Below are 23,096 nucleotides of genomic sequence, written 5' to 3' on the forward strand. Positions count from 1 at the left end.
CTAATGTCAATTTTGCATGGCCTACTTCTTTTTTTAATAAGACACACAGTTTTTATGTACTTTTCGTGTTTTTACATTTTAAACTTCCCTGTGAATCTCGGATGAAGGGCAGTATTATTTTTTAAATTTTTCTTGGCATGAGCTCAAATCTCCTAGGAACTTAGGAGTCTGGCTACTGGCCAAAGGGAACTCACTGACTCCAGCACCCTGTTCTCACAGTAGCCAACCTGGTAGACTGTCCCTGGGCATGGAGTTTCTGCTAAGGTAAAGGTAAAGGGACCCCTGACTATTAGGTCCAGTCGTGGCCGACTCTGGGGTTGCGGCGCTCATCTCGCTTTACTGGCCGAGAGTCATGTGGCCAGCATGACTAAGCCACTTCTGGCGAACCAGAGCAGCGCACGGAAATGCCGTTTACCTTCCTGCCGGAACGGTACCTATTTATCTACTTGCACTTTGACGTGCTTTCGAACTTCTAGGTTGGCAGGAGCAGGGACCGAGCAACGGGAGCTCACCCCGTCGGGGGATTCGAACCGCCAACCTTCTGATCGGCAAGTCCTAGGCTCTGTGGTTTAACCCACAGCACCACCCGTGTCCCTTGGAGTTTCTGCTGTCACCCCCCCAAAAGAAGAGCCCTGCTGGATCAAGCCAACGTCCCATCTAGTCCAGCATCTTGTACTCACAGCAGCCAAACCAGATGCCCCAATGGGAAGCCCAGAATCAGGACTGGAGTGTAGCTGGCATTCAAAGGTCCCGCCCACTTTGCCCCCCCACCCCCGCTGCTCTGAAGGTTGCCCAGAAAGGTTCCTTCACCCCTGTTTTACACTGCTTGGCAGCTGTACCAATATATGCTGGAAATGTAAAGAAAAAGAAGGTACCTTTTATCATATGTGGTGGAATTGCAATGTTACTTTAAAAAATTCTGGGAAATGATATTTAATGAAATGAATTTTTCTAAAAAAATAACCTTTCTTAAAAAAAACCCAGAAGTTTTTTATTAGGAATTATAGGTACTGAGATTCCAAAAGACCAGAGGAAACTATTTATGTATAATGCAACGGCCGCTCGGATGCTGCTAGACCAGAGATAGAACGAAGGGACAACCCCAATCAAAGAAGAATGGCAAATCAAGTTGATGGACTATGCTGAAATGGGAAGATCAGGAACCAAGAAGACAGAAATTTTAAAAAGAATGAGAAATGTTTATCACATATACTGTATTTTTCGCTCTATAAAACACACTTTTCCCCCTTCAAAAATTAAGGGGAAATGTATGTGCGTCTTATGGAGCGAATGCAGGCTCCTTGGCTTCAGCGATAGCAACACGAAGCCTCCGAAGCGCAGAGGGAGAGCTCCCGCCGCACTCTAGAGGCTTCGCATTGCTTTCGCTGAAGCTGGAGGCTTCAGGCAGCTATCCGCAAGCCTTCGGAGCGCAGCAGGAGTTCTCACTGCGCTCCGAAGGCTTGCGGATAGCTGCCTGAAGCCTGGAGAGCAAGAGGGGTCGGTGCACACCGATCCCTCTTGCTCCCCAGGCTTCGCTTTGCTGAAGAGGCGCTGCACAGTTTTCCCTCTCTGTGCAGCGCCCCTTCAGCAAAGCTGGAGGAGAAATGGAAGGGGCTCCGTTTCTCCTGCCGCTTCACTGAAGGGGCACTGAGCAGAGAGGGGGAGAATTTTTTCCCCCTTGTTCTCCCCCTCCTATGGTCCGGTGCGTCCTATAGAGCGAAGAATACGGTATACAAAATCATTGTAAACAGGTCAAAACATTAGCACGATTTTAAACACACTTGTAACGTAACAAAATGTATAGTTAGCTTAGGAAGATGAAATGCTGTATTGTGTTGATATGCAGTTGAAAATAGAGTCAAAAGGACCCATGGAAGGAATGGGGGGAAGTCAGGAGATTCAGAGTAATCTCGATATGTAGATTTTGTATGATGTTTTGGATGTATGTTTATTTTCTTTTTTCTCTTTCCTTTCCTTTCTTTATTTTTTAAAAATCAAATCAAAAGATTCTAAAAATAAATAAATACACTGCTTGGCAGCAGCTCTCCAAAAATTCAGACAAGGTTCCCCCCACCCCCAGCCCTGCCGGAGATGCTGGAGATTGAATCCGGCCCCTTCTGCATGCAACGCTCTCCACCTGAAATCCAGGAGAACTGCTGCCAGTCAGTGCAGACAACACTGAACCAGATAGTTGCAGTTTGCACAACCCACTAAGGAAGGCAATAAAATTCAGTAAACAGTAACAGTTAATCAAACATTTGTGAAAAATCCAATTAAAACTTTTCAGTTTGATTAATTCAAACTTGATCCGGTGACACCAGTTTTTGGAGCTCTGATAGTCATGGGCACTCAATTGCCTCCTAGTGCCCCCTGCCAGGTAATCCCACCACCACACCACAGAGGGGGCTACTGCCCACTTAGGGAACCACTGGGTTAGGGTCCTAAAAGTACGTTTCCGAGCACAATTCAAAGTGTCGGTGGTGACCTTTAAAGTCCTAAACGGCCTCGGTCCAGTATACCTGAAGGAGTGTCTCCACCCCCATCGTCCAGCCCGGACACTGAGGTCCAGCTCTGAGGGCTTTCTGGCGGTTCCCTCCCTGCGAGAAGCAAAGCTACAGGGAACCAGACAGAGGGCCTTCTTGGTAGTGGCGCCCGCCCTGTGGAACGCCCTCCCACCAGATGACAAAGAGATAAACAACTACCAGACTTTTAGAAGACATCTGAAGGCAGCCCTGTTCAGGGAAGCTTTTAATGGTTAAACAGACCACTATATTTTAATGTTTTGTTGGAAGCCGCCCAGAGTGGCTGGGGAAACCCAACCCAGATGGGCAGGGTATAAATAATAAATAATAATAATAATTATTATTATTACTAAACAGATAGGTGGACACACTGCCCCCTGCTTCCCCCTAGAGACCCAGCTGCATAGAAGAAGAGTTTGCTTTGCACCCAAGGAGCACCAAGGAGGTGGCTTACCTGTGAGTCCAGCTCCCGCAGCTCCAAAGAGCGACCCCATGACAGCCATCCCGGCCACCGAACCGAGGGCAGCGGCCCCAGCACTGCCAATGATCGCCGTCGCTCCCGTTGCCACCAGGGGGGCAGCCAGGCCCCCCGTCAGACCTGAAAACAGAGGGATGCTGTTTCAACTCCTGGCAGAGGGTCAAGGGAAGGGAACCTCAGACCTGGGAGCAAAGTGCAGGTCCCCAGGCTCGGTTGGAGGAGTGAGATTCTTTAGTCTCAGGGTTGTGGGTTTGAGTCACACTTTGGGTAAAAGGGTCCTACACTGCAGGGGGGTTGGACCAGATGATTTTCGTGGTCCCTTCCAACTCTAAAATTTAGGATCCTATGATTCTCTGGCCCTTGGGAGTGTCTCATTCCCAGGCTGCACACCCTCTCTCCTAAACTGTTGAAGTCATTAATGCTGCAGACCAAAGCTCACAATTCGAAAAAAGAATTTCTACAAAACACAAAGAAACTTTTGTCCAAACTTTTGTTATTAGACTGGGAAACAAAAGACAAGCTTTTTATAGCCTCAATGACACACTGGGCAATAGATATAGGAGACAATATAGATTTTTAACCTCTGGGAAAACTCTGACTTGAAGTTTAAAGCATGTTATTCTTTGAAGAAGAACCACTTGAAAATGATTTGCAGATGGTATTTAACTCCGAGGGGGCTTGCTAAGATGTATAAGACTGAATCAGATAAGTGCTGGAGATGCAAAGAGTTTGAGGGAACATTCTTCATATGTGGTGGACTTGTAAAAGGGGGAAAGAGCACTGGGAAATGATCCATAATGAATTGAAAAAAGGTGTGATTTCATGTTGTAATCGCCCTGAAATCTGTGGGCATAGGCCAGGGCAATGTATATATTTAATAAATAGTAACTCCATTGTAAAGGGACGCAGGTGGCGCTGTGGGTTAAACCACAGAGCCTAGGAGTCGCTGATCAGAAGGTCGGCGGTTTAAATTCCCGCAACGGGGTGAGCTCCCATTACTCGGTCCCTGCTCCTGCCAACCTAGCAGTTCGAAAGCACGTCAAAGTTAACTTTACTAACTCCATCATAACTCTGCCTTCTTTCAATGGGGGGGGACCTTTGACCCAGGCATGCTGCTGAGTGACGGTTCCCATCATCCCTAACCGTTAGCCATGCTGGCCAAAAGGGGACTGGTTGGAGCTGGCGTCCATCAATATCTGGAGGGCCACAGGTTAACTAGACTGGGTCTGGAGGAGCAAGTGGGTCACAAGAAGGTTAGAAGCCAGCTGCCCAAACAACTGAACAAACAACTTACGACCTTGACTTCTGGAACAAACAGCTCTGCTGAATGCACTAAGGACTTGAGTGAGAAAAAAATCTGCAGCTGGACTAGAAGAGATATCTCAAGATTTGAAGGAGAGCAAACAAGGAATAGAGAAAGTACAGATGGAAAGTACCAACCAGAAGCCTACACTAGTGGATTATAAGGAAGAAGATCCTGGGATTACACGGATTACAAATCTGCGAAAGATACGAAAGATGAAGGAGGAGGCCCCTGGAGTATCTGGAATACAGCAACTTAAAAGAAAGAAGAAATATGATTGGGGCCTCCACTTTGAATATGAAGGATTGATGGAACTTTTGCAGCAGCTGTCATCAAGTACTCTTGTGGGAAGAAAACCTGGTTTGATTGGGATAGAATTCCTTCGAGAGTCGAGGACCAACACAAAGGACTACCAACAAAATCGGCAGAGAGGGACTGAAAGAGACTTGAAGGCCTCGGATGTGAGAATTCCAGGCTAAGAACTGTTATTGTGGACATGTACTTGGGAAGGGATGGAAACCAGGGATGGGAGGGAGGGGAAAACAGAATTTTAAAAAACCTTTATGACTTCTGGGCCTAGCTAGTATGATCCATATTTAATATAAAAAAGGGAAATCGATGGAAGGGAAGTTGGGTCCACCTTAGGAAAGAATTTAATTTTTATAAGAGATATAAGATTAAGATGGTAATGAGGAGAAATAACAACTTGCTGATTTAACTATGAAAATTCGGATGTAGAAAGAGGGGGTGGGGAGAAGTCCAGAAACAAGGTTAAGAAAGTAAGATTTTGAAATTATACATGTTTTTGTCTTTGTCTTCTCTGTGTGTGTGATGTCTATATAAAATGTGAAAATCTAATAAAAAAATTTGGGGGGGGGGGAAGAAGCCAGCTGCCCCTAGCTGGCGCGAACAACAGATGGGGGCGCGGTGTCACTCACCTATTACTGTCCCCCCACCAACAGTCGCCAAGCCGATCAACAGGTACCTCTTCAACCTCCTGTTTTTCTCTTTCTTCTTCCGCGCAGCTGCTGCCGTCCTAGCGGTGGCAGAAGAGATGGACGTGAGAGTCGCAACAGGACCTATACTTCAGCACTCCCTGCCTATTGATATCAGGCAGGCCCCTTCATTGAACTCTTTTTGGCACCTTTGCAAACTGGTGCCTGCCTTCTTTTAAGAAAAGGGCTTTAATAGTGCTGCACTGCTTTTGCCCTCTGTATTTCAACACACTTGGCTATTTTAATATTATTTCAATTCTATTAGAACTGGATTGCTTTTTAACTATTATCTATTATGTTGTTGTTGTTTTTCCCGCGATGCAGGTGGCACTGTGGGTTAAACCACAGAACCTAGGACTTGCCGATCAGAAGGTCGGTGGTTCGAATCCCTGCAACAGGGTGAGCTCCCGTTGCTAGGTCCCTGCTCCTGCCAACCTAGCACTTCGAAAGCACGTCAAAGTGCAAGTAGATAAATAGGTACCGCTCCGGCGGGAAGGTAAACGGTGTTTCCGTGCGCTGCTCTGGTTTGCCAGAAGCGGCTTAATCATGCTGCCCACATACATGACCCGGAAGTTGTACGCCGGCTCCCTCGGCCAATAAAGCGAGATGAGCACCACAACCCCAGAGTCGGCCACGACTGGACCTAATGGTCAGGGGCCCCTTTACCTTTACTTCTGCTCCTGCCAACCTAGCAGTTCAAAGCATGTCAAAAAGCAAGAAGATAAATAGGTACCGCTCTAGCGGGAAGGTAAACGGTGTTTTCGTGCACTGCTCTGGCTCGCCAGAAGCGGCTTAGTCATGCTGGCCACATGACCCGGAAGCTGTACGCCAGCTCCCTCGGCCAATAAAGCGAGATGAGCGCCGCAACCCCAGAGTCGGCCATGACTGGACCTAATGGTCAGGGGTCCCTTTACCTTTATTATGTATGTTTAGCAACCTGAGTTTTATCTGTGTGGCTTTAACGTGTGTAATCTGGGGTGAAAGATAGGGAATAATAATAATAATAATAGTAATAGTAATAGTAGTAGTAGTAATAATAATAATAATAATAATAATAATAATGTTTACTTTTTATGGCTGAAAACAGAACCAGAAATCATAATGGTAATAAAAGAACAGTACTGGCAACGCTTACCTTGAAAATCCTTCCTAGCGATTTGGCAGCTTGTGTAGTGAAAACAGAAGCTATTAAAATATGTACACAGGAAATTTCCCAGAAGACCAATAACAGCAGATTAAAAGTATTTGTTTAAGGGAACAACCCTGCACCTCTGGCTGGCAGCTGATTTTTCATAGGGACCAGACTTGCCATTGCGCAAGGTTTCAAGGACACCTGTGGCAAAAGGATTCTTAAAACCCTTCCCAGCATGAGGACGTAAACGTTGTAGGTTGTTTGTTTTTTAATGGCTACTAGCCACAATGGCCAGGACGCGGGTGGCGCTGTGGGTTAAACCACAGAGCCTAGGACTTGCTGATCAGAAGGTCGGCGGTTCGAATCCCCGTGACGGGGTGAGCTCCCGTTGCTCGGTCCCTGCTCCTGCCAACCTAGCAGTTCGAAAGCACATCAAAGTGCAAGTAGATAAATAGGTACCACTCCGGCGGGAAGGTAAACGGCGTTTCCGTGCGCTGCTCTGGTTTGCCAGAAGCAGCTTAGTCATGCTGGCCACATGACCTGGAAGCTGTACGCCGGCTCCCTCGGCCTATAGAGTGAGATGAGCGCTGCAACCCCAGAGTCAGCCACGACTGGACCTAATGGTCAGGGCTCCCTTTACCTTTTAGCCACAGTGGCCATGCTCTGCCTCTAGACAGCTGGAGGCAGCAATGCTTCTGAATACTAGTTGCTGGAAGCCGCAGGAGGGGAGAGGGTTCTTGGGGCGTGATCCCTACTTGTGGGCTTTCCAACTGGGGCATTTGCTTGGCCACTGGGGGAAGAGGATGCTGGACTAGATCGGCCACTGGCCTGATTCCTTGCAGGGCTCTTTGTATGTTCTTACAAAAGATCTCTCCTTCCTCAGAGGTCTTTAAGGAGAGGTTGGATAAAGAGAGGAGATGTCATGGATGCTTTAGTTGAGATTCCTGCATTGCAGGGGGTGGTTGGACTCTAACCCATGGGGTCCCTTCCAGCGCTACGATTCTATGATTCTATGAAAGCATCTAGAAGGGGAAGAAATGGAGGCAGTGAGAGATTTTACTTTCTTGGGCTCCATGATCACTGCAGTCACGAAATTAAAAGACACCTGCTTCTTGGGAGAAAAGCGATGGCAAACCTAGACAGCATCTTAAAAAGCAGAGACATCACCTTGCCAACAAAGATCCGTATAGTAAAAGCCATGGTTTTCCCAGTAGCGATGTATGGAAGTGAGAGCTGGACCATAAAGAAGGCTGATCGCCAAAGAATTGGTGCTTTTGAATTATGGTGCTGGAGGAGACTCTTGAGAGTCCCATGGACTGCAAGAAGATCAAACCTCTCCATTCTGAAGGAAATCAGCCCTGAGTGCTCACTGGAAGGACAGATCCTGAAGCTGAGGCTCCAATACTTTGGCCACCTCATGAGAAGAGAAGACTCCCTGGAAAAGACCCTGATGTTGGGGAAGATGGAGGGCACAAGAAGGGGACAACAGAGGACGAGATGGTTGGACAGTGTTCTCGAAGCTACCAGCATGAGTCTGACCAAACTGCGGGAGGCAGTGGAAGACAGGAGTGCCTGGCGTGCTCTGGTCCATGGGGTCACGAAGAGTCGGACACGACTAAACGACTAAACAACAACAACATGAAAGCATCTTGGGGAAACAGCCTTACTCAGATTCCTCCTCCTCTTCTTCCTCTTTCAGGCACTCAAGCAGACGCTCCTCCGAAGCTTCCAGTTCTGCCGGGGGAATCCTCAGCAGCCAGGTGATGTGGGAGAGGAGCACCCTTGCCCGGGCATCGTAGGTGCCTGGAAGGTAAGGAAAGAGCCAAAGGCCACCAAACGCGGCCGGTCAGTGTCTCCCCCCCCCTTAAATTTTATTTATGCTTTTCAGATCTGTGCATTTCACTAATTTTACAATCATTACAGCATTTCAAAACCTGACTTCCTTCCCCCTCTTTCTGCGGTTCCTTAGATTTGTTTTTAATATCTTCTGCATATCCAAATTAACGTAATTTGTTCATTTATTCATCTTCTTTAAATATATACTCTTATAAAACTGCAGGTTATTACAATAAACCTGCCAAAGCTCTTATCTCTTTATGATTTATCTGTAAATATTCAATAAACCATTTCCATTCTTTTATTTTAAAAAAAATGTTATCTTGATTTCTTATTATTTCAGTAAGTTTCGCCATTTCTGCATATTCCATAAGTTTTTGTATCCATTCTTCCTTTGCTAGGACTTCTGCTTCTTCCCACTTTGGGGCAAGTAGCATTCTTGCTGATGTAGTAGCATACATGAATAAATTTCTATACAGTTTAGGTAGTTCTGTCCCTATAATTTCCAAAAGAAAAGATTCTGGTCTTTTTTTAAATAAAAGTTATTTTGAACACCCTTTTCCATTAATTGTATATAACGTTTTATGTGTTTAATATGCCTATATGTTCTGGCCGTTGTAGTAGCATACATGCGTAAGTTTCTATACAGTTTGGGTAGTTCTGTCCCTATAATTCCCATCACTCTCCGTTCGACAGGACGGCATGATGAAATTTCCCCAATGAACTGTTACCAGAATACCAAATCCCCCATACTTACACAGGTTTAGCCCACCCAGGCTTTTGTCTAAGGCAGTGGTAGGGAGCCTTTGGCCCCTGGGACAAACCAGGTCCTGTTTGTTCCTGGACATTTAAGCTAGGACCAAGAACCAGCAGAGAGCCAGTGATTTTTGGGCCACCGCCCACTTGGTTCCATAAACTCATCCCCAGGGCACCCTACTTCATCCTTTTTTTAAAAAAAAGCATTATTCAGAATAGCCGTTTTCACAAGCCACTAAGGAAGAAATTCAAAACAATAACAATTCATTGCACATTGATTCAAATCCAATTGAAACTATTTAAGGCAGAGGGCCTACTCAGTAGCCAAGCCCACCCTGTGGAACGCCCTCCCATCAGATGTCAAGAAAATAAACAAAAGCCTGACTTTTAGAAGACATCTGAAGGCAGCCCTGTATAGCGAAGTTTTTAATGTCCGATGTCTTATTATGTTTTAATTTGCTGGAAGCCACCCAGAATGGCTGGTGTAACCCAGCCAATTGGGCGGCATATTAATGCTAATAATAATAGATTAATTCAGCAAAACTGATTAAATTGATGCCAAATACCCAAGGTCTGATAAGTCATTTACACCTCCAGTGCCCCCTTGCAGCTCCCTTGCCTCTTATTGTCTGGCGAGGTAATCCTTATTGCCCTCTACTTAATCCCCACTGTGGGAGCCATTTGTTTAGAGCACGCATAGGCAAACTCGGCCCTCCAGATGTTTTGGGACTACAACTCCCATCATCCCTAGCTAACAGGACCAGTGGTCAGGGATGATGGGAATTGTAGTCCCAAAACATCTGGAGGGCCGAGTTTGCCTATGCCTGGTTTAGAGTGTCGGACTAGGGCCTGGGAGAGCCCAGGGTTCAAATCCCTCCCACCTGGCTATGAAGCTCACTGGGTAACCTTGGGCCTGTCACTGCCTTTCAGCTTAACCTACTTCACAGGGTTGTTGTGAGGATTGAATGAGGAGGGGGGGGAACCACGTACAGGGGTACCTCGGGTTACATACGCTTCAGGTTACATACGCTTCAGGTTACAGACTCCGCTAACCCAGAAATAGTACCCCAGGTTAAGAACTTTGCTTCAGGATGAGAATAGAAATTGTGCTCTGGCGGTGCAGCAGCAGCAGGAGGCCCCATTAGCTAAAGTGGTGCTTCAGGTTAAGTACAGTTTCAGGTTAAGAACGGAACTCCGGAATGAATTAAGTACTTAACCCGAGGTACCACTGTATTCCAGTCTGAGGTCCTTGGAGGAAAAGGTGGGATAGAAACGCAATAAACCACATGAAGTCACACCACATTTCCATGAAATCATTTCCGTTTAACAGTTTTATATTTTTGATAACAACTCAGAGGAGAAATCTCACTTACCGTCCTTGAGAGAGAAGGACACAAGATCCTAGAACAGAAGAGGGTGGGGGGGGGGGAAGAATAATGAGAACATATTAAAAAGGGAAGCCCTTTAAGTGCAGGCTTCTGAATATACACAGAAGTCTCAATTTAAAATGTACTTGATCTTTGGCACTGAAGTGCCGCATAGTTAGCCATAACCCCTGCAACCAACAGCTAATCCCTTCTCTGAGAAAGTGGGGGTATGCAAAACAAAATGAAAAAAGAAGGTTGCGCGCAATTTTATTCTCGTTCAGGCTAGGCTAACTTAGGGTCGGTGGATGCTAAAGTCCTTCTTTGCAGAGTTAAAACTTGCTTCCATAGGAGGTGGTGATGGCCACCAATTTCCATGGTTTTAAAAGAGGACTGGAAGAGAAGGCCACTATCCACAATGGCAATATCCTGCCTCTGAATGCGAGTTGCTGAGAACCACATGTGCTATGTTCGGGTCCTGCTGTGGGGCTTCCTGTTGGGGCATCTGATTAGCCACTGTGAGAACAGGATGCTGGCCTGAACGGTTCATTGGCCTGATCCAACTTCCTTGGCATATTAGTGGATACCGAAAGGATCCATTGAAGGTGGAAAATCTGAAATCTGTGGTAGCTCAGGACAGAACAGCTGCTCAATGGTGCATGTGCTAGTTATCTCCAGCTTGGACCACTGCAATGAGCTCTACGTGGGGCTACCTTTGAAGGTGACTCAAAACTGCAATTAATCCAGAATGCGGCAGCTAGACTGATGAATGGGAGCAGCCGCCAACACCACATAACACCGGTCTTGAAAGACCTACATTGGCCCCCAGTACGTTTCCAAGGACAATTCAAAGTGTTGGTGCTGGCCTTTAAAGCCTCAGCCCAGTATACACTGAGGTCCAGCTCCGAGGGCCTTCTGGCAGTTCCCTCCCTGAGAGAAGTGAGGTTACAGGGAACCAGGCAGAGGGCCTTCTCAGTAGTGGCACCTGCCCTGTGGAACACCCTCCCATCAGATGTCAAGGAAATAAGCAAATATCTTACTTTTAAAAGACACCTGATGGCAGCCCGGTTTAGGGAAGTTTTTAATGTTTAATGCTGTATTGTTTTTAATATTTGGTTGGTAGCCGCCCAGAGTAGCTGGGGAAACCCAGCCAGGTGGGCGGGGTATAAATAAATCACCACCATCATCATCATCATCAGAGGGGACCATTCAGAGTAGTTCAGAAACAAGCCAAGCAACCACTTGGCTTATGCATTGTTAGTCTTAAGTTATTTTGGGGAAAGGCCAGCTTTTTCTATCAAGAGGTCAGAAGCTACATTACTAAAAGTTCACAGATGTCCATCTTGAATAAAATCAACTGTGTATAGCTGGAAAACTAAATATTTTTTTCCTTCTCGCTTTCTCTCTCTTTAAAAAGCATAGCAACTTGTCTGCAGATTACTAAAGCGCAAGTAGGTGGAGGATCTGCACCAGAGATCCTTTTGGTTAAGTCTGGCTCAGCAGCAGCAAATTTTTGCCAAAGAATTATAACCTTTTCTTGACTTGTTCACAGTGGTGCTAAGCAGAGAATGTGGAGATGGAGATGGAGTTGAACCTGTTAGGATATCGTTCCGTTCCACCTAAAGAGGAACAGGCATGACTGTTGTGTGTCACATGCCTGTTTACTTCCAGCACAGGCTTGCTGGGAACTTCTGTTTGTATATTGCTTTTGCTATATCTGCTGTTTGCTTGGACACGAAGGGAAGTAGACATGTTTTCCTTTTGTTTCTGGATTATGCTGAATAAACGCCTGTAACTAATGCTTATACATGTCTCTGTCCGCCACTTTCGTTGTGTGAAGATTTATTCACTCTGCTGATAGAGCGTGCCAAGTCTCTAAAGGTATCTGAAGGTTGTGTTGCTGATTGATGCTGTTCCAAGGAAGACCGGAGTTCGCCCGGCTGCCGGCCGGCGGCTGGAGCCAGCTGGGGGCCTGCCTGATGCCCCCGTCTCCCCGGCAGTATCCCAACAGAACCTACCTGTGTGATGATGCTGGGGTCGTCTTTCATGAGCGGCTCCTTCAAGAGGATCTGCGCAAAAGTCTCCGTCCCTTCGCCCCCCAGACCACCGACAAACGCCAACATAGCAGGCAGGACGGCATCTGAAAGCTGCAGCCATTCCACCAGGCTCTCCACAAAACCCGTCCTATACAGCCTTCAAAACAAACACAACAAAGAAGACAAAAATGGTAAGCAAGCAGGGCCAAGCAAAAAAGCAACTCTCCCCTCCTGCCCTTTCCAACAGCTGGTATTCAGAAACAGCATTGTCTCTGACTGCAGAGCACAGCAAAAGCCATCCTGGCTAGTAACCATTAATAGACCTCTCATGCTCCATTAATCTTCTTTTAAACCTTGTTTTCCCATGCTCTGGAGGGTAGGACTCGAACCAAGGGCTTCAAGTTACAAGAAAGGAGATTCCGGCTAAACATCAGGAAGGACTTTCCGACAGCAGGAGCTGTTTGTCAAGTGGAACGGACTCCCTCGGGAGATGGACCCTCCTTCCTTGGAGGTTTTTAAGCAGAGGTTGGACGGCCATCTGTCAGGGATCTTTCAGTCAAGGTTCCTGCACTGCAAGGATCCCTTTCCAACTCTACAATCCTATGATTCTATGATTCATCCAAGCTGGTGGCCATCCCTGCCTCCTGTGGCAGGGAGTTCCACAGTTTAACTCTCTACTGCGTGAGGAAGGGCTTTCTTTCACCGGTCCTGAATCTCCCTACACTGAGCTTCATTGGACACCCCCCCCCATCCAGTTCTTGTCATACGAGAGAGAGGCAGAAAAGCTTCTCTCTATCCAGTGCTTCTGTGATGCCTATAATTTTACAAACACACACACATATACACACACACACACACACACACATATATATATATGTATGTATTAGTTTTTTAACATACCATTTTCAACAGTAATTAAACGTACTTTTACAACTTATTCAATTTTTGACTTCCATCAGTTCTGTCTGAAAATTTCCCAATCTAATCTCTTAGAATACATTTCCTACTTTCCCTATTACATTTAAAACTCATAACCAATATCTCTATTCTTTATCTACTTTGTAACACTCTATTCTTTATCTACTTTGTATATTTCTCCTTACAAAACTTATTGTAGTCCTACTAGCGTAATTTGTTGGTTACAATTGCTCTTCAAATAGTTCATATACTTCTTCCAATCTTCTGTAAATCTCTGGTCCCGAAGGTTTCGAATCCTTCCTGTCATTTTGTCCAATTCTGCACAGTCCATTAATTTTGTCTGCCATTCTTCTTTCATAATTTTACAAACTTCTACATGTCGCCTTTCCCCCGCCTTTTCACTAAACTAGAAAGCCGCAAGTGACTTTGAGGAAACAACCTTTCCTCAAAGGAGTCGCTCCATCTCCTCAATCATTTGAGTTCTCCTTCTCCGAAGCTCCTTCTCCCTTCATTATTTTCACAACCCTGCGAAAAAGGTTAGGTGCGGAGATAACAACGGCCTCAAGTTCACCTTGGGGAGCTTCCTGGCGGAGTGGGGATTCTCCCCAGCCTATGGCATGGGCAACCAATGCGGTGCCCTCCATTAAGTTGCAGACTACAACTCCCATCAGGGACGCGGGTGGCACTGTGGGTTAAACCACAGAGCCTAGAGCTTGCCGATCAGAAGGTTGGCAGTTCAGATCCCCGCTACGGGGTGAGCTCCTGTTGCTCGGTCCCTGCTCCTGCCAACCTAGCAGTTCGAAAGCACGTCAAAGTGCAAGTAGATAAATAGGTACCACTCCAGCAGGAAGGTAAATGGCGTTTCCGTGCTGTAATGGGAATTGGGGTTGCTTGTGCGTAAACTGCAAACTGCTCCAAGCTGGTTGTATAGCTAAACCTTTCCCTGGTTTGACAGCCCTTACAACGCGACTGTCTCAGTCACTGGCAGAATCCGTCAGTGGGCGTTTCCTAGACCTCCTCCAACATAAAAATTCCTTGACTCCAAGTCTCCTCCTAGATTCTCTGCGCGGAAGCTTTCTGCGCAGCGTGGGCGTGCCAAGTGGAGGTCCTGTGCTCTCTCCGCTGATTTCACTGGAAGAGTCTCGGAGCCTCCCCTCCGCAGTACTCTCAGCCTCCCCTTTCTCCCTGGTGTCCCCTGGATTTCCTTCCCCAGCGGAAGCTCTCTCTCTCTCCTTGCTAGTTCCCTCCCCTGCATCATTGGAGCGTCTTACCTCTCCTCTTGCCTCTGATGGCAGTTCCCTGACACATGCGCTGCTCTGGTTCGCCAGAAGCGGCTTAGTCCTGCTGGCCACATGACCTGGAAGCTGTACACTGGCTCCCTCGGCCAGTAAAGCAAGATGAGCGGCGCAACCCCAGAGTCGTCCGCGACTGGACCTAATGGTCAGGGGTCCCTTTACCCTACAACTCCCATCATCCCCCTCCATGCCGTCAGGAGGAATGAGCACAGAACAGAGCAGAACCTGCATTCTCTCCTTCGCTCGAGCACCTACCTTTCCTCTTCCTCGGGAAATAATGATGCCAATGAGACAGCGCAGAGGGCCGCATAGGCAAACTTCCCCGGATCACCCAGCTGCCGGCCCACGCATTCAGACACCTCCTTCTCCAGCTGTGGCTGCGCCAATCTTCCCCAGGGCCTCCACCGCTGCTGGCGGTTGGCTGCCATTTTCACCAGCTGCTGCAAAAACCAGAGATATGTACAGGGAATAAACATGCAATAGAATACACACACACACACACACACACACACACACACACACACACACAAATATACAGTCGTACCTTGGTTCTCGAATGTAATCCATTCCAGAAGTCCATTCGACTTCCGAAAACGTTCAAAAACCAAGGTGTGACTTCCGAATGGCTGCAGGAACTTCCTGCACTCAAGCAGAAACCACGTCAGACGTTCGCCTTCCAAAAAATGTTCAAAAACCAGAACACTTACTTCCGGGTTTTCGCGTTCAGGAGCCAAAACGTACGAGAACCAAGGTATTCAAGAACCAAGGTATGACTGCACAGTCATACCTTGGGTTACAGACGCTTCAGGTTGTGTTTTTTCGGGTTGCGGACCGCCAAAACCCGGATGTACCAGAACAGGTTACATCCGGGTTTCGAAGGCCGTACATTCGCAGGAGCGCTAAATCACGCTTTGTACATGCGCAGAAGCACCGAATTGCAACCTGCGCATGCGCACACCTGCCACTGTGGGTTGCCGACGCTGCGGGTTGCAAACATGCATCCTGCACGGATCACATTAGCAACCCGAGCGTCCACTGTATCTAAAACTTTTCTCTATCTGTGCCATGGATATTAGGCAACCCTAATACATACGAGAGACCTCTACTGGGTCGATGCATTTGAGAAGTTGTGGGCCCCCTTTATGAATGCTAATATTACTGGGATAAAGGTGCTGTCCATCTGTACATGAGATTCATTTTTCAGGGTCTTGCTGGTGGAACCGGAATCTGCCTCAACATAAACCCAACATGCTGTCTGCACTAGGTTGCAGAAGTCTCAAAAAGCGCCCCTGCCATGGGATTACAGAGCCTGTTTTGTACTACGTTGATTGCTTTAAAGCTGTCAATAAACTTTCTTCCATATAGCTGCGATGGAGAAAACTACACATTGGTTGACATTTCGATAAGGACATTCCTTTATTACATGTATAGTGGGACTGTCAATTCCAAGACAGCCATCGTCACAAGCCCGGCAATTCTGACAATCAAATCACACTAATATTCTTTCTTTATGTGAAGACGACTTTTAATCTCACTGTTTTTCCTTTCATGACCTGGACTTTCTTACTTGATCCGGATGTAACTGTGCTTATTTTAGCTATTCGTTTTGTGTGTGTTCATTTCCATCTGTTGTCATAATTGTTCTCTGTTTTATATACATTGTAAAATGAAATTTTAAAAACTCTTCACTACCTGCCTACAAAAAACCCAATTTTCCTTAAAAAAAAAAAAGACTTGTTCTAGGCCAGATCCTAGATCTCATAATTATAGTAGAGCAGATTTTGATTGAATGTTGGCAGAGGCTTCTTGATGGCTCGAGTGTTTTGATGGAACCAGTAACTTTACAGTTTGTCTCATCCTTGGTGGCGGTCTCTGAGCAGAGCGGCCAGACAGATGTGGCACAGGTTCGTGATCCAATAAATGAAGACTGCAGTGATGTTGGCCCTCTCCCAATCTATGAATTCCAGACAAGATGCTCAGCGGGGTCTTGGCTGACAAGGAAGCATGCAAGCAAAGCATTTTAAAACTGACAGCATGGAACCTACATAGCCCAGCTCAGTCTATCTTCTCCTCTTAACAGGGAGTAAGGTTGTTGTTGTTATTAAAGATTATTATTTCTTAGAAATTATACACCACACGGTTGCAAAAAAAAGGTTTACAAAAATGATAAAACAATAACATTATCAGCAAGAAAAATCAAAAATAATTTAATACTTCCAAAAAGTTAAAGTAAGGTAAAAGGTAAAGGGACCCCTGACCATTAGGTCCAATCGTGACCGACTCTGGAGTTGCGGCGCTCATCTCGCTTTATTGGCCGAGGGAGCCGGCGTACAGCTTCCGGGTCATGTGGCCAGCATGACTAAGCCGCTTCTGGTGAACCAGAGCAGCACATGGAAACGCCGTTTACCTTCCTACTGGAGTGGTACCTATTTATCTACTTGCACTTTGACGTGATTTCGAACTGCTAGGTTGGCAGGAGCACGGACCAAGCAACGGGAGCTCACCCTGTCACGGGGATTCGAACTGCCGACCTTCTGATCGGCAAGTCCTAGGCTCTGTGGTTTAACCCACAGCGCCACCCGCGTCCCAAAAGTAACTGTAAGCTAAAAACTAGCATCAACTTTTTAAACATCTAAAACTCTGGAGAGCCGCTGCCAGCCAGTGTAGGCAGTACTGAGCTAGATGGACCAAAAGTCTGCTCAGTATAAGACAGCATCCTATGTCTTGAGAGAAGGGGCACAGAATAATGCACAAGCTCCCAGGTTCCGTCTCCAGGTAAGGCTGGAAGAAACTCCTGCCTGAGAGTCTTGACAGCTGCTACCAGTCAGTGGAGACCGTACTGTGCTATATGGACCGATGGTCTGAGTCTGCATAAGACATCTTCCTAAGTCCACTTCCTCTGCCCAGGTATGCCTCCTTTTACAGACCAACCTTCCTGCTTCCTGGAGAGAGGCGACCTTGAGCATCCTGCAAGCTCCTATTTCGTTTATTTTCATTCTCCTCTTTTCTTTTTTAACAACCTCCCAGTTCTTGACATTAGCCTGAAGGACAGCTTTGCGTCCTGATAACGCAAACGTCGCCCACAGTAAAAATTAAAAGGTGTGCCGCAATCTCGCCTGTGTGTACACACACCCACCCCTTTACGGCATCAAATCCAAACAGAGGGAGTATTGTGCAAGGACTTGAGACTGACTTTAAGAACCTGCAAAACTTTGTTCCTCCCCTGCCCTACATTTCTCTCCTCCCATTGAAATATTTCCAGTGGTATCTGAATCCCAGCGGGTGCAGACAATGCTGAGATGGACCAATGGTCTAGCTCCTATGCTCCTACGAAATTTGGGGGCTAGGTTGCAGAGTTGCCCCGCTGCCTTTCAACCAAGCAAATTATAAACCCTTCGGCCTGTTCATCACATCACCGGAGGGAAATATGTGCGATATCAAGGAGCTTCCTTGCAGCTGCACTACCGATTACTAGGGACTAGTCGCATCATTTCGATATTTTAATTTGGAGTTGCGGAGGAGGCAAACGCCAAGTGGTGGCAGGTGCCCATTGGGCAGATGGCAGGGAGGCTGGAGCCAATGGCAGGTAGAGCAAAAAAAAATCTAGTTCTGTCCCCTTCCTCCAGGCGAACATTGTAAGGGCAATACTGAGATTAAGGGCCCTTTAAAAATCCTAAATAAAATTTTATTTACGTTAAGTGATGAATTAATATGTTTAATTCCATAAGGTGAAGATCTAAGGATGTTAATGTTTAAGTTAAATTTCATAAAAATTGGGATTTGGAAAACCGTTAAAAGGACATGCAATGAAATTCAACCAAGGGGAAGCGAGGAAGTCACTTAACAAAGTCAATAACTGTAATTTTCAATAAGGCTATGATTTTTGTTTGTTTGTTTTGTTTGTTTGTTTGTTTGTTTATAATATTGTGAAAACTAATAATTTTTTTGAGGGGGGGAAAGGAGATTAAGGGCCCTTTTAACCCCCAGGGAGCGGCCAAATAAAAATTCCCTGCCACTATTTAGCTGACCCTAAAGGTAAAGGTAAAGGTACCCCTGCCCGAACGGGCCAGTCTTGACAGACTCTGGGGTTTGTGCGCCCATCTCACATCTATAGGCCGGGGGCCAGCGCTGTCCGGAGACACTTCCGGGTCACGTGGCCAGCGTGACAAAGCTGCATCTGGCGAGCCAGCGCAGCACACGGAACGCCGTTTACCTTCCCGCTGGTAAGCGGTACCTATTTATCTACTTGCACCCGGGGGTGCTTTCGAACTGCTAGGTTGGCAGGCGCTGGGACCGAGCACCGGGAGCGCACCCCGCCGCGGGGATTCGAACCGCCGACCTTTCGATCGGCAAGCCCTAGGCGCTGAGGCTTTTACCCACAGCGCCACCCGCGTCCCCTAGGATTCCTAGCTGACCCTAGGAACACAGAAATAACATCGAAAGCTGCCTTATACAGAATACGAACATTGGTCCATCTAGCTCAGTAATGCCTACACTGACTGGCAGCAGCTCTCCAGGGTTTTAAGTAGGGAACATTAACAGACTACAGTGGTACCTCAGGTTAAGTAATTAATTCATTCATTCCGGAGGTCCGTTCTTAACCTGAAACTGTTCTTAACCTGAAGCACCACTTTAGCTAATGGGGCCTCCTGCTGCTGCCACCACGCCACCACCACGCGATTTCTGTTCTCATCCTGAAGCAAAGTTCTTAACCCAAGGTAATATTTCTGGGTTAGGGGAGTCTGTAACCTGAAGCATATGTAACCTGAAGCGTATGTAACCCAAGGTGCCACTGTACTGGGAGATGCTGCCCTACCAACTAAGCTACAGCCTTTCCTAGTTTGTCTTGGAGGGAGTTTTTTGATCACCTGCTTTTGAGGCACGAGGGAGGCTATGAGCAATTGTTGTTGTTGTTTAGGCTGCTCATGTGATTTTGAATTTCTTTAGTGGGGGTGGGATCGGGGCCAGGAGGAAGAGAAGTGAAAGAGGAATGTAGCGATACTGCAAAAGGGGGGAGGAAATCACATAACCTCGTGAAAAATGTCCCATGGCTGCTCGTGATTCGCTGTAATAAATCTGTTCCCATCCTTTAAGGCAGGGGTGCCCAAACTTTTTTCAAAGAGGGCCAGATTTGATGAAGTGAACATGCATGAGGGCTGACCAAAGTTTTAACCCAAACTTTTTTTAGGGTTTTACCCCAGGACGTATCCTGCCACAGGGGCCAGATTAAATCGGATTAGGCCCCCGAAACAGACTTTGGAAATGCCTGCTTTAAGATTAGCCTCTGGAACTCACTCCCCACAGGAGGCAGGTGTGGGCACCAACTTGGAGCGCTTTGAAGGGTACTGGACAATTTCACGAACCAGAAGCCACCAGTGGCTACTAGCCGCAATGGCTATGCTCTGCCTCCACGGTCAGAGGCAGCAATGCTAATAATAATAATACTAATACTAATAATAATAATAATAAATTTTTATTTATACCCCGCCCTTCCCAGTTCAAAAACCGGGCTCAGGGCAGCTAACAACAAATTTAAAACACTTAATTATAAAAGCAGCATAAAATACAGTATAAAAACATGAATAACAATAAAATTCAAAAATCAATTAGATAATCCCCAGGGCTAGCTGGTTGAATTGGTCCTACTAGGGCCAGTGAGGAGGTCAGGGGAGAATTAGCTGTGGGGTCTCAGAGTGGGCGATCTTCATAAAAGGGAAGGGGGAGGGGAAAGAAGGGAAATAAAAGGCTGAATTCAAATTAAAGGCCAGGCGGAATAGCTCTGTCTTACAGGCCCGATGGAAGGTTAAATCCTGAAGGGCCCTAAATTCTGAACACCAGTTGCTGGAAACCACAGGGTGGGATGGAGCTCTTGCCCTGCTTGCAGGTTTCCCATAATGGGCATCTGGTTGGTCACCATGGGAACAAGATGCTGGACCAGATGGGCCATTGGCCTGATCCAGCAGAAACTGACAATGCTTTCCTTTCACCTTCAAACAATATGTAAAAGATACAGTGGGGTGAAGGTGCCTAGACATAAGAAGAAAAAGCCAGGTCAGGATGGGATTGTGCCTGTGGCCCATTGCAAAGCGTGGACCAGAATCTAAGCGCCCCTATTTTCCAGCACGTCCCTGATTCAGAGAAGCCGTACCAGTTTCTGATTTGATCCTGGAATGTCCCACTTTTCCTTAGGATGTCCCTATTTTCATTGGAGGAATGTTGGAGGGTATGAAGTTATCCGACCCCATAGCCGCCTGAAGGCAATCCTGTATAGGGAAGTTGTTGTTTTTAATGTTTTTATATGTGTTGGAAGCTGCCCAGTGTGTCGGGTATGAATAGTAAAATTATTATTTTCATCGAAGAAATGTTGGAGGGTATGCTAAGGCAGGAAGAGTGGCTGGGGTAACCCAGCCAGATAGGTGCGGTATAAATAATAAAATTATTATTATTATTATTAAGATTGTCTTCTCTGGGGTGCAGCGGTGACGTTCAGAGTAGAGTGGGAGAAACTTACAATTCCTCAAAGGGCGGAACACATCTTAGCTGAAGTTCTAATTACAGGGCTTTAAAATTGTACGTGGGATTTCAGTTATATAGCAGGTAAAAGGGGGTTAGGGGGTGGGGGCTTCTGAGGAACTTATTCTTCATATGACAACAGCAGTGACTGAAAGCACACTCCTATTTTCAGCGGTGAAAAGTGTGCCAATATCACCACCCCTCGCCCCCAGTCCATGAATCATCCTGTCCTATCCATGCCTTTGCTTTATTTTTTAAAAGATTTAAGAGGGGCATTGTGTCTGGAGCCATCCATCTGTCCATCATGTCCGCAGCAGAAAATGGAAGGGTGGAAACTGAAGGCTCTTTCTTGCCGCAGACACCATATAGTGATCAATAGGAAGTATTCACATCATATTGCTTTTGTTTGATATACAGTGGTACCTTGGGTTAAGTACTTAATTCGTTCCGGAGGTCCGTTCTTAACCTGAAACTGTTCTTAACCTGAAGCACCACTTTAGCTAATGGGGCTTCCTGCTGCTGCCGCCACGCCGCCGCGCGATTTCTGTTCTCATCCTGAAGCAAAGTTCTTAACCCAAGGTAATATTTCTGGGTTAGCGGAGTCTGTAACCTGAAGCGTATGTAACCCAAGGTACCACTGTATATATCAATCAATCAATCTTTATTACAGTCCAGAGACCCAACAAATCATTACAAAGCAATGCACAATTCATACAGCCTACCTCCAGGTTAAACAAGCATTTTGTTCAAAAGATAGGAATCATTGGTTCTTGCAACCACTGATAAAAAAATTGCCACTGCTAATGTTCTAGTATTTGTCTGGTCTTCCAATAGAAACCTGACATAGTGAGCCTCTGATTTTCCCAGGAAAGGTACCAGCAAGGGTAATATCAGTTCAGCCCTGGCTTGCTCATATTTTGCAGTGCAGCAAAATATGTTTTATGGAATCGATGTCTTGAGCACACGAGCAAAGTCTGTCCTGGTAGGGAACTCCTCTCAACCTGCCATCCAACACTGCAGAAGGAAAGACGTTTAGTCTGGCTTTGGTGAAAAGCCTTCGATAATTTGGTACTGTCAGGTTTTTAATGTAAGATGTTAACTTAAAGACATGCCCATATTGTACTCCTACTCCCAGCGGACTACAGACTGCGTGTGATCAAGATTGCAAGTCCCTGTGTGCATTAACCCATAATCTTTGCTTTAACATCTTTAGGGCGCCTTCATAACCCAGGTAATACAGTTGGGGGGGTGACAGATGATAGAAGTAGCTTTGCCAGCCATAGTTTTCTGCCATTTGCTGACAAACTCCTCATTGGTCAGGTGTTGGTGCAAACCCTTACCTTGATCAAACACTGAAATCCTGAGCCAATGTTTTATTTATATATATATATATATATATATATATATATATATATATATATATATATTGGGGGGGGGAATTGGAAAGAGAAGCTCACGGAGCAACCTGCTGACTTTTGGAGCCTCTTACTATTTATTTTTATTTTATTTTATTTATTTAATGAATTGATATACCGCCCTATACCCAGGGATCTCAGGGCAGTCCGCAGAATAAAATCAAGATACAAAACCATGAAACACATAATAAAAATAAAAACAACAACCCAATAGCCCTGTCAGTGGGAACAGGAATGCTTTTGCATTTACACCAGCATGTCCTGAATTTGATGCAAAAAGAGGGGAGCAAAATTATTGTATTTTTTGTTTTTTAAGCCCCACCAAATGCAATTGGTAAATACCATTTGAAACCCACCAGCACTCCCTTTCTTTATCCATCCTAATATTGGGGGGAGGGAAAGTCTGCTACAGTCCAACTTTTTTGGGGGGGTAGCAAACAGCCACGCCCCCACCCTTAATTTTTTAAAAAATGAAGTTTCCCCCCCACTCCACCCCGCGTCTAAATCCTCTCCCCTCTGCCTCGAAGCCCCAC

The 23,096-nt window shown here is 46.2% G+C and overlaps 1 protein-coding gene across 2 annotated transcripts in view; it reads right to left on the reverse strand.

The window, feature by feature from the left end:
* TMCO4 (transmembrane and coiled-coil domains 4) overlaps positions 1-23,096 on the reverse strand; it is a 46,060-nt gene that overhangs the window by 22,653 nt on the left and 311 nt on the right. The window contains exons 2-7 of one of the 2 annotated variants that reach the window (XM_082230096.1): positions 14,891-15,072; positions 12,405-12,579; positions 10,396-10,423; positions 8,098-8,233; positions 5,242-5,339; positions 2,977-3,120 (exon numbers count right to left, since the gene is read on the reverse strand). In XM_082230096.1, the coding sequence (XP_082086222.1) occupies positions 2,977-3,120; positions 5,242-5,339; positions 8,098-8,233; positions 10,396-10,423; positions 12,405-12,579; positions 14,891-15,063 (754 nt within the window). In that variant the 5' untranslated portion in view covers positions 15,064-15,072. Of the gene's footprint in view, positions 1-2,976; positions 3,121-5,241; positions 5,340-8,097; positions 8,234-10,395; positions 10,424-12,404; positions 12,580-14,890; positions 15,076-23,096 lie in introns of both variants that reach the window. The other variant, XM_082230095.1, reaches the window with a different exon arrangement.

The sequence above is a fragment of the Podarcis vaucheri genome, assembly GCF_965113315.1.
Source record: "Podarcis vaucheri genome assembly, chromosome: 7".
In the NCBI taxonomy this organism is placed as follows: Eukaryota; Metazoa; Chordata; class Lepidosauria; order Squamata; family Lacertidae; genus Podarcis; species Podarcis vaucheri.